Raw genomic sequence first — 12,636 nt, forward strand, 5'->3', positions numbered from 1 at the left:
CATATAAACTTACAAATTTTAATTTAAAAGAATTGGATCTTAGGTGACATGACTCAGGTAAGCTGGAGAAAGGAATATCTATCCTTGAGAGAAAAAAGAGGCATCCAACAACAAAAACCTCTGAAATGATAATGATCCACATTATCCTCATTTTTGGAAGAATCATTAATGAATAATGGTATATCAACGTGTCTGGTTCAGTCCGTTATCAACAGCTTCTGCACAGCAAAGGAAGCAATCAACAAAACAAAGAGGCAGCCCATGGAATGGGAGAAGATATTCGCAAATGACACTACAGACAAAGGGCTGATATCCAAGATCTATAAAGACCTACTCAAACTCAACACACACAAGATAGATAATCACATCAAAAAATGGGCAGAAGACATGAACAGACACTTCTCCAAAGAAGACATACAAATGGCTAAAAGACACATGAAAAAATGTTCCTCATCATTAGCCATCGGCGAGATTCAAATCAAAACCACATTGTGATACCACCTCATACCAGTTCGAATGGACAAAATTAACAAGACAGTAAACAAGTGTTGGAGAGGATGTGGAGAAAGGGAACCCTCTTACACTGTTGGTGGGAATGCAAGTTGGTGCAGCCACTTTGGAAAACTGTGGAGATTCCTTAAGAAATTAAAAATAGAGCTACCCTATGAACCTACAATTGTACTACTGGGTATTTACCCCAAAGATACAGATGCAGTGGAAAAGAAGGGCCATCTGTACCCCAGTGTTCATAGCAGCAATGGCCACAGTTGCCAAACTGTGGAAAGAGCCAAGATGTGCTTCAACGGACGAATGGATAAAGAAGATATGGTCCATGTATACAATGGAGTATTATGCCTCCATCAGAAAGGATGTATAGCCAACTTTTGTATCAACATGGTCGGGACTGGAGGAGATTATGCTGAGTGAAATATGTCAAGCAGAGAGAGTCAATTATCATATGGTTTCACTTATTTGTGGAGCATAAGAAATAAAATGGAGGACATTGGGAGATGGAGAGGAGAAATGAGTTGGGGGAAAGCGGAGAGGGAGAGGAACCGAGAGTTGTGGACTCTGAGAAACAACCCGAGGGTTTTTGAGGAGAGGGAGATACGGGGTTGGGTAAGTCTGGTGGTGGGTATTAAGAAGGGCACGTATTGCATGGAGCACTGGATGTGGTACATTGTTTATGTGGTATATAAATAAATCTTGGAACACTGAAAAAATAAAATAAAATTACAAAAAAATAAAGAGTCTAACTTTTGGTTTCAGCTTAGGTCATGATCTCAGGGTCATGAGAAAGAACCCCATGTCAGACTCTGCCCTGGGCTGGGAGCCCACTAAAAATTCTCACTCCCTTTGCCCCTTCCCCTGCTTGCGCATGCCTGCTCGCCCTCTCTCAACAATAACAACAACAATAATAATACTGGCTTATCACTTTATTACTTGGTAGAATGTTAAATCATAAAAAATGTATTAACTTATAAATACATTTGATACTTATATTTTAACTGATCCCTCACTTACATAAATTATTTGTTAAATTTTTTTTCATATTACATAACAAAAACTGTCCTATACCAAAAGTCCAAACTCTTAATTTCAGCCAACTATATCTCCATTCTCCATCCACCTGCACAAAACCCCACCAAACAATGAACTGTATAAAAGGGAATTGTGTTTCTCCCTCTTGGGTTAATCTAATAGGTTAAACGATAAAATAACTTAAAACTTAGAGGAAAGGAAAAAAATAAAGGTGTCTTGGAGCTTATCATCTAGATCAGGGGTTGACCTGTTTCTGTGAATGCAGTTTTGGAATACAGCCATACCTATATTATCTAGGGCTGTTTTTGCTGCAATGGTAGAGATGAGTACTGAGACAGAAACAACAAATGCAGCTGACTCTTTTACAGAAAAAGTTTGCCAAACACTGAACTGGACAATCAATACTGAAAAGGAAACAAATTCTCAATAAGTCAAAATGTTTTCATGTATAATAAGATTTATACTTAATCCTGTCAGATCTAAATGACTCTTATTTTGGTTCTGCTGGGAGTTGGTCCATTGCACCACTTGGCTTCCATTCCCAGTACTACTATCCTGGTCTGACCCACCATCTCTACCCCACTGGATTCCTGCAAATGTCTCTCATTTGATCTTGCTGTCTCATTCAAGCCACTACAGTCTATCCTCAAACACAGCAGTCAGATCAGTCCTTTAAAAACTTGTCATGTCGCGGCGCTTGGGTGGCTCTATGGGTTAAGCCTCTGCCTTCTCCTCAGGTCATGATCTCAGGTTCCTGGGATTGAGCCCCTCTGGCTCTCTGCTTAGCAGGGAGCCTGCTTCCCCCCTCTCTCTGCCTGCCTCTCTGCCTACTTGTGATCCATCAAATAAATTTAAAAAATCTTAAACAAACAAACAAACAAACAAACAAACAAACTAGTCATATTGTTTCTCTTCTCTGCTCCAAACCTTGCAATGACCTCTCATTCATTCAGAATAAACGCCAAAGTCCTTACCATGGCCCTATAAGGCTTTACTGGCCATTGTATGAAAATTATTTCTTACATCATCTTTTATTACTCTCCCCTTCTCTCATTCCTTTTACAGCTGAACTAGTTTCCTTCCTGGTCTTTGAACAAAAAGCCAGGAATATTCTCCATCAAGTCTTTTATAATGGCTATTCTCTTTGCCTGGAACACTCTTCAGATATAAGTGCATAACTAACTCAGTTGCTTCCAGTGCTTGCTCAAATCTCATCTTAAAATAAGGGCTAGCCATGCCACCCCACTCCACAACTTCCTATTTCTTTACCTTCTATTACATGTACTTCATTTGTGCTAAGCTTATTGTTTGTCTGCCTTCCCATCCTAACTTGCAGAGTCCTGGAACACTGCTGTAGTCTGTGGGGAAAAGGGCAAGGAGAATAAATGGTGTTTCTGAATAAGAGGTAGAAAATATACACTTTTCTTAACAAATGATCATAGGCAACTGAGCAGGAGAAAAGGAGGCAGGGGCAGAGACTCAATTTCCAAGTTAGAAAATAACAACTGAGTTGTTAAGTGACTGCCTTCAGCTCAGGTCATGATTCCAGGGTTCTGGAACCCAGCCCTGCATTAGGCTCCCTGCTCAGAGAGAAGCCTGCTTCTCCCCATCCCATTCCCCCTGCTTGTGTTTTCTCTCTCACTGTGTCTCTGTCAAGTAAATAAATAAAGTCTTTAAAAAAAAAAAAGGGGGAAAAGAAAATAACAGCTGCAAATCTTTAAATTATGTGACTTATGGTCTTTCAAGGAGAAACTGGCAACCCCCCCAACACACACAAAAAACCCCACAAAAAAAACCAAAAAACCCAAACCAAAATCCCACAAAATGCCATTTTTCCCCCAAAGAAAAAGGAGTTATAGAATGGAATTATCTAAAACAGCCAAATGAATTAAAACAACTATGTGCCACTTCTGTGGCTTACTGATTTCACGTATTATCTGACATTGTTAAATCAATTCAGAAAAAAACCCAACTCTGTGCTGCAGCAACTCCTGCAGCTTTTTCTAATGTATCAAAAAACTTTTAATGTGATCAATATAGGTTCATAAATGGACTATGCCTAAACATAATTTTACAAATATTTACCCTAAACATCTCACACTTTTAAATAGCTTCCAAAAAACTCGTAAGAATACAGTTGTCAGAGCAGTTACAGACTAGGAAATAAAGCCAAAGTTGGTGTCACATTACAAATGCTGTAAGGCAAGTACAGCACAGCAGTTTCTTGTGCCTAGTCTCATAATCCCAAATGACTGCCGAAGCAATCTTCAGCAATGATTTCTGCCTCTAGATGAATACAACAATTAACATTGCAAAACCAATAACAACCTTCCTCTCAGAGATGGTAAATTAAAAATACAAATTCAGTTGCCTGAAAATCCTGATCAATGTAAAACCCTGAAGAATTATATATCCACAATATAAACATACTCTAAAAAGAAAAAAAAAATTCTTTATTTTTAAATGGCAGTGACTGAATGAATCTTGTTAAGGACCTTCCTGGCCCAGCATTCTCTAATGTCATTATAAAGTTGTATTTTAGATAATAATTATCATGTATCCTCGATGCTTCAATAAAAAAATTAATAAAAGTAAACAAATAATGGTTATTCATCAAATAATTTCTTGTAAGTATCAGGTCATGGCTGGAGAGTGATCTTTGGCTTATCTTACAATTAAACACTTTTTAAATTAAGTCTCAAGAACTTCCTTGTCTGAGTGTTTACTGTATGTCAGATATCGTGCTAAGTGCCTCCATGGGTTTACACGCCTTCAATCCTCACAACAACCCTGTAAGGTTGACACTACTATTATCTGCATTTTACAGAGAAGGAAACTGAGGTTTAATTAAATTAAATAACTTGAATCTGGGACCAAAGCACACCTGGTCCAAAGCCTTCTCTTAACCACTATTAGAACTGCCTCTGAATTCTCCTGGAATCTCCATCTCAGTATTAACATAAACAAGGCTGAATACTATCTTATTCTATGTTGTAAATGCTTAATTAATGCTAATTAATTACACAGGAAGTAAAATTTTTCTTAATCCTTCACAGCCTTGTATACTTCTGGGCTGTTCATTATTAGGATAAACTCAAAGTGGAAAGCAAGCTTTAAAATCTGCAAATGCAGGAGACCAAGATTTCAGAAAATATTACTTCAGTGATGTAATTAAAATGAGTAAAAAGAGCCAAACTAATTACATGTTAAGGTTTGGAAACTCAAAGGAATAAGGTGAAAAGAGAGCTGCATTAGGAATTGGGAGACTTGTAATTCACTCGATTCTTTCAATTTGCCCAACTCTGGCCTGTTTATGGCCCCACCACTCATTTTCCTCATCTGCAAAACAAGAGTGATCGGCTAAATAAGCTGACTGTAAAACATTATGAGTCTAATTTTACCAGCTCTTAAATGAGGCATATGTGGGAGAGAGGAAGGGATTTACATAAACCCTGCATTTTTGTTACAAAGTACACACTATGAGGTAGGAACTTGGATTTACGATGCTAAAATTCCCCCAAATCCTTTGAGAACAGGTATTTACTAAAAAATTGATTTAATGATAAGAATGAAATGTTATTATTTACCGGCCTGTGATGTTTTACATACTTACATTACCAATCCTTCTGACTCCAAAGGCTCTTAACTTCACCAGTCTTTAAGTCACCTTACGCAGTGTGCCACGTTGTGTTTTATTATAACTTCAGAATTACAGATAATTACTAGCATAAAGTACCTAACGCAGAGCCTGGCACAGCGCAGAAATTCAATAAATGGTCATTTTTATTTCATTAGCATTCGTATTAATAAAACTTCTTACAAAACTCAAAATCCTATCTGGATAATTAGACCAGCACAGGAAGTACTATTATCCACATTGCTTTTAACTGTAATAGACATAACCCGTCTCAAAGCCAGGGATACTCTGGGTCAAAAGAGCACCTGATAGCAAGCAACACTAAATTCGTACACCGAGTACTACGTCTAACCACATAATTGAAATACAAAGAGCAGAGCTGCTTTCTGGAATTAGCCACTTTGACTTTCGTGCGGACTCGGCGCTCTCCAAAATTAAACCGAACACCCATTTCATGAAGCCTTGTTGGGGGCGGGGGTCGGTCAAGATTCAGGGGGCCACAACACTTCCTGAGACGCTGACACCGAGGCACAGGGCACACACCCTCAGGGTCACACACTGCAGCCCAACCACCACCCTTGCTCTCCAGCCCGAGGGGAGCGCAGAAGTGGCAGAGGCGCTTCGGGGCTTTAGTGGCACCATTCAGCTGTAACCATTCTCCTACTCAACCACTCCCCCCAAGGCAGGCAGGGCGTTTCTAGAAAGTCCAGTTTCAGAGCTGAGCTGGGCAACTGGGACACAGTGCGGGGCAAGCCGGGGAGCTGTGGCGCCAGAGGCGTCCAGCTAGCCTCTCGCAGGGCAAAGGAAGCGGCTGGAAGTCAGAGCCCAGCCAGGGTACCTTGCGTCCAGCGGCAGAAGATGGTGTCAGAGAGACCGGGGCTGCTTTTGGTGCCCCACACCAGCTCCATCAGCTCTTTAGTCAGTTCGGACATGATGGGGTACCGGCGAGCGGGTCTTCGCTTTCAGGACTCCTGCCCCGGAACATGGGGGAAGGGGCGCCTGCGGAGATAGGAGTTGCGGGACGGCGGCGGCGAAAGAGCTGGAAGGCTGGACGCGAGGAAGACGAAAGGAGACAGAGCTACTTGCAGAGACCGCGCCTGTCAAGCCAGCCCGAGCGGCAGCAAGGAGTTTCCCGTACCGGAAGTGTCGGGCCACTTCCGGCTCCCCTTTGGCTACCGCCCCTCACGCCGGGAGTACCCGGGAGTCACCTCCCCGGAAGCGGAAGTGGGAGGCAGGAAGGGCTTCGCAGCTCTCTGGAGTCGGCCAGCCTTCCGGAGCTCAGCCCCCGGGCCTTCGGTGGGGTGTTGGTTTCTGAATAGGCCGGCCGGTCCGGTTCCCTGGGCGTTGGCATGTTTTTACCATCCAGAAACACCTCCCTCCGCGCGCTGCTCTGGCCTTAGCTGTAGGCTCTGAGGCCCGAGCTTTAGGGCCTGGAACATAGCCCGTTCTTTAAAATTTGTAATATTGATTACACTGAACTACAACTCTTAAGAGGATGGTTGAGTCTCAGGGAGGAAACGGCCATGTCTGTATGGAGAACCACCGATAATTTTGAAGGCTGTCAGCCTGTGTGCCTCGATAAATCATATAAAGCCCAACCAACTATTATATACGGAACCAAAGGGTGTGATGTAATGCAGAATTACAAAGCTATTTATAGGGAAAACAGACTGAAAACAGCCTGTCTGGAGATGGTAGAGCATTTTCATCTCCACAACATTACCCTCTCCAGAGGGTAGGGTGTGTGGACAACACCTGGAACTGAAGTCCAGGTTTTAGTCATTGACAAGCATTCAGGTGAATTTAGTTTGTGTAAAACCTTGTATTTGTGCTGGTGAAAAAGAAGAGTTATTGCCTAACCTTTGAATTGACAACAAAACGGCAAAATCTCATGGGTGCTTTACAGTTTACAAGTAAGAGGGTTTTTGCTAATTTATACTTTATTTCCGACTTCAACAATCTTTGCTGTAGTTAAAAGAGGAATTTTCAAAGTGCCTGAACCGTACCGATAACCCTCCTAATTTTTATTCCCTTTGGAATTCTCTTTACCCCTATTTTTGCAAAAACAAATCTGACGTGTTGTTGAAGACATAGTGTAAATGCCATTTTGTAATAAAGCTGGCTCCAGTCATTACAATTTGAAGTAAAAATTCTAGCATCTGAAATTTTCGTGATAACTTCTCTGTAGCTTGCTTATGATAATTACCTTCATCCTGGTATTTGCAAAGAATTACTTGCTTTCCTGAGATATAAATATATGGCGGTCAAGGACTTGTCTTATTCATAGTACTTAGTATGGCGCATTGAACATTGCAGGATCAAAAAGTATTAGTAGAAGGAGTGATGCTTGCCTTTACTGAATTTAAAAATTCATTATCTTGCAGGAGAAGTAGGGATCAGGGGAAGTAGCACTGACTGGTCCAGTTAAATATCTAATGTTTGCTTGGTTGTTTATAATTTATAGATTTATTTCTACTTCCTGAAAGACACAGAAGGGTCTGCTTTCATAGAGCATGTAAGAGGCAGACCTCTAAGTTCAGGGGTGTTTGCCACAATTGTTTTCTTTCCATTAATATAGTTATAGATTATAGATTATAGTTGTAGTTGTAGATTTGATTTTGTATCTATAGATATGGGAAAAAGGCTAAACTTCCAAATGTAGTTTTAAAAATAGAATATTTCTTGATCTGTGATTTTTCTAAGTTTCCAGCTACAATAAGCTGGCAAAATCTTCAGTACGTTGGTATGTCCTTTCCACTTTTAGGTTATATTCTTTATTTGCAACTTTTAAAATTTTTTAATTAGGGAGTATTTTTAACAAGGAATATTTGATTAATGTTAAGTTATTTATGTTGATTAATTCATTAGTTATAACATTTAAAATCTGAACTTGCTTAAAGATAATAGAAATGCAAATTAATATTTAAATTTTTCTTATTCACTATATATAAACATAATACATATTGAAAGTAGTCAAGTTTGTTGCATTTACAACTGGCACAGGACAATAATGCCTTTCTCTTACCAAAATAACTTGAAAATTATGTAAATTTTCTTTGAAGTATTTATATTGCTCCATATTTTAGCACATATTTTTTTCTTAGTACCATGGTTTTGATTGAAGTGATGTGTATCATTAAGATGTACACAGTTTGCATGAGTAATCTTTAGTCCTAAAAGAGAGTCCTAAAAAATCAGAAACTTTCTGTTCATGTGTAAATTTTATTAGAAATATTTCCCCTTAATTCAAATTCAAGTCAATGCACAGCCGTAAAACTGGGCTGAGATTTCCATCATGATTAATTCCCTTGAGGCTTCTTTACTACTTCACAGCAACAGAATTAATTACTCTGTCAAATCCTAACTCTGTGTTTAGTTTCCCATCTTTCCCAGCATTTCTTTGTCAAACAAAGAACAATGACTTCATTACCTGGTTTCCAGCAATTACCATGGAAAGAACAGTTCTCCAACCCGAAGCCCTCAAACACCCAGTTTAGTGTATTTACATTCCATTTACCTAAAAGAAATCAAATCTTTAAAAAACCTACCTTACAATATGATTAATACATTCTAAGGAAGTTACTCAAATGATCCCATACTCATTTATTAATGAAACTTTTTAAATATGCGCTACATCTTCCAATAACAGTGTAAATCTACCAAACAAATGAAATTCTTACCTTTGCATTAGCCTGACCTCATCTCAGCAGGAAATTTTCCTACCAAGCATTTAGGCCAACCACTGTCATTCTCAAATATGGCATAGTGCATAATTTCCAAAGCATCTTCTACTAGAATTAATACATGCTGGAAAAGGGGTTCTATCTCTAAATTCTGGGTTAAATAAATAAAATAAAATAAAAATAAATTCTGGGTTAAATGTTCACTGCAACTCTCTAAGAGAGGATTGTATTCAGAGTTCAAAGACATTTGAATTTTATTCACTGAGCTTCTCACATAATTTATGTTCTGCAGAATACTGCTTGAGAATCACTGGTAGAATAGGCTTTTGATTGGAATGAGAAAACATTTTGAATATGATTAAGAAGTACAAACTTAAACTTAAGAAAATATGAGTGTTACTTCTTATGTGAGTACTAATTGTGACCTTGGATGAGCCACTTTTAACTAAACTGTGTTTTTTCATCTATAAATTAAAAGAACTACCTTTAGATTATCTTGTGTCATTCACTTCAGATCCTGTCCACTTCTATGATTTAAAAAATTGTCTGTTTAGAAATTAAGATATATGATAAAAATGAGAAGAGAAAGAATGTTGAACATATAGAACAAACAAATAATTTAGCATTATTACTCACTAACACATTATTTTTCACTAACCACTAGAAGAGATTATTTGCCACCAAACACTTACTTGTACTAACCATGATGGACTGAGAAGACTAAGTCCCAAATTGTATGTTAATCCAAGACTGGCTATATTAAATGGGTACAGAATATTTGCATACTTGGATAAGTCATAGGTACCTTGTACTTGGTATGTGTCAAATAAAACATCTTTTCCCATAAAACCTACTCCTCTTTCAATATTTCCTAATCAGTGAATAGTACCATCCTCTACAAACAAGCACATTTTTAGTGTTCTCAAATTTGATAAGATGAATAAAGAACTTCTTTGAGGCTCAGCTGCTACATTCATAAAGGAAGGTCATTAATAATTACATTATACAATGTTTATGACATTTAACAGAAAACATTGTATATAAAAGAAATATGTACCTGAAAAATACTAATCTCATGTTAGCTATGTTAATGGTCTGAACAAAGTAACATAGGAGCAAAGATGGAAGGTCAGTTATTTCTGCATTTGAACCAGATAGCACTCTGAAAAGAGAAGAATGGGAGGATGTGCATTTTTGACACAAAATACTATTATGGCAGGAGTCTGGCATTTGTATCACCAGAAAGAGATGAGTCCAGAATGTCAGGTTAAGGAGGGTGTCATGGACTGAATTGTGTCCCCTCCAAATCCATATGTTGAAGCCCTTGATATAAGTATATTTAAAGACTGTTCTGTAAAAGAGGTGATTAAGCCAAATGCAGTCATAAAGATGGAGCCCTAACCCAATGGTGTCCTAAGAAGAACAGGAAGGCACCAGAAATCTCTCTGATTGCACATGCACATAGACAAGAGGTAATGTGAGAACACACTAAGAAGGCGGCTGTCTACAAGCCAGGAAGAGAGGCCTCACCACTAACTAACCCTGAAGGCACTTGGATCCTTGTACTTGCAGCCTCCAAAATTGTGAGAAAATTAATTTGTTACTTAAGTCACCCAATATTTGGTGTTTTGTTTTGGCAGCCTGGACAGACTAATATAAAGGACCAGAATCTTAATAACATTAAATACTATGTTATATAGTTAAGCAATTAATATTTATTGATCACATTTCATGCCAGTTCCTGTCTAAGAAATTTCCATGTATTACAGTACAGTATTCACCACTCTGGAGAAAGTACTACAATGATCTCTTAGGAGGATAAAAACTTTTCCCTGAGTCATGCAATACATGGAAAAACTAGGATGCACACCCAGATTTTTTTTTTATTTAAGAAAGCATATTTTTAAAAATTTAAAAAACTTGTTTAATAAAATTAAGATATATGTGCTATTCACCATGACTCCTAAACTACATGGTGAAGGAACATCTATTATTATTATTATTTTTAAATGAAGGCATTTTAAAAATTTAATTTCTTTTCAGTGTAACAGATTTCCTTGTTTATGCCCCACACCCAGTGCACCATGCAATACGTGCCCTCCATAATACCCACCACCAGGCTCACCCAACTTCTCACCCCACTCCCCTTCAAAACCCTGAGATTGTTTTTCAGAGTCCATAGTCTTTCATGGTTCACCTCCCCTTCCAATTTCCCTCAACTCCCTTCTCCTCTCCATCTCTCCATGTCCTCTCTGTTATTTCTTATGCTCCCCAAATAAGTGAAACCATACGATTATTGACTCTCTCTGCTTGACTTATTACACCCAGATTTTTCTGAGCCAGAAGCTGAATTGAAACAAAGTGAAGAACACAGGCAATTTGATTCCAGAGCCTATGGCCTTAATACTACTCAGTTCTTAATTCTACGGACTTATAGGAGCTAGTTAAGATTTTTCAACAGTATAGTAATAACATCATCCTTATATCTTATAATGATAACTGGCAGTATGCAGAGGACAATGAATTAAAATGTGAAAGCCTGGAAACAGCTAAACCAGTTAGGAAGTTAACTGCAATAATCCCTGAAGAGATGCTTAGGACTTAGAGGAGAACATTACCAGTGACAGTTCCAATGAGGAGCAAATCCTACAAGACATTTTAGTAATAGAATGGATAAAACTTAGTTATTTACTATGAAAGTAAGGTGATATTAAAAATGTAATAAAACAACTATGTTTAAATACAAGATTAGCATCTCTGTGTATCAGAAACAGATTAGAAACACAAATGGGGATCAAAACTATAAGGTGTGCTTGGTTCCAGATATTGATACAGGAGTAAATGAGCAAGATTGTATCTTCTGAGAACTGAAGTTTCCTGAAACTACTACATAGAAACTGGATTTGAGGAGGCCGACACTGCTCCTGAAAGAAGGCTATGACCTGGGTGCCTGAATGGCTCAGTTGGTTAAGCAACTGCCTTCTGCTCAGGTCATGATCCCGGAGTCCCGATATCGAGTCCTACATTGGGCTCCCAGCTCCATGGGGAGTCTGCTTCACCCTCTGACCTTCTCCCCTCTCATACTTTCTCTTACCCTCTCTCTCAAATAAATAAATAAAAATAAAAAAAAAGAGAAACCTATCACACTTTATTACCACTGTGTCCCTGGTAATAAAGAGGGTATAGGAGAGAATAAGTAGATCTAAAGAGAACAGGGAGGAAGTGTATTAATTTTGCAATCATAACAAATTACCACAAAATTTAGTGACTTAAACAACACAAATGTATTACGTTAGATTTGAAGTTCATAAGCCTGGCAAGGATCTCACCAGGCTAAACCCAAGGATTATTTTTCTATAGGCTTTGCAAAGGGTTCATTTCCTTGCCTATTCCAGCTTCTAGAAGCTGCCTGCATTCCATGGCTTGTCACCCCTTTCTTCCATCTTTAAAACTAGCAAGAGCTAATTGCATTCTTCAAACATCACATCACTCTGAGCTCCTCCTCTTGTCCCTTTTACAGGTTTAAGGACTCTTGGGATTACACTAAATCCACCCAGCTACTCTGGGATAATGCCCTTATTTTAAGGTCAACTAATTAGCAATCTTAGTTTCCTCTTAATTCTCCCTTTCCACATAATCTACACAAGTTATATTCACAGTTTCCAAGGATTAGGACATGAACATCTTTGGATGGAGTTATTCTTCTGTCTGCCGTATGGAATGACAGATAATGATCAATGTTTCAAAGGCATTGAAATGAAGATGTTCATTAGA

At 38.5% G+C, this 12,636-nt stretch overlaps 1 protein-coding gene across 4 annotated transcripts in view; it reads right to left on the reverse strand.

The window, feature by feature from the left end:
* MINDY3 (MINDY lysine 48 deubiquitinase 3) overlaps positions 1-6,346 on the reverse strand; it is an 82,400-nt gene extending 76,054 nt beyond the window's left edge. For 2 of the 4 annotated variants that reach the window (XM_082739049.1, XM_082739048.1), the window contains exon 1: positions 6,018-6,346. In XM_082739049.1, the coding sequence (XP_082595175.1) occupies positions 6,018-6,111 (94 nt within the window). In that variant the 5' untranslated portion in view covers positions 6,112-6,346. The remainder of the gene's footprint in view (positions 1-6,017) is intronic. The other 2 variants (XM_082739051.1, XM_082739050.1) reach the window with 2 other exon arrangements.
* Positions 6,347-12,636: the final 6,290 nt, after the last annotated feature.

This window comes from Mustela nivalis (assembly GCF_964662115.1).
Source record: "Mustela nivalis genome assembly, chromosome: 7".
In the NCBI taxonomy this organism is placed as follows: Eukaryota; Metazoa; Chordata; class Mammalia; order Carnivora; family Mustelidae; genus Mustela; species Mustela nivalis.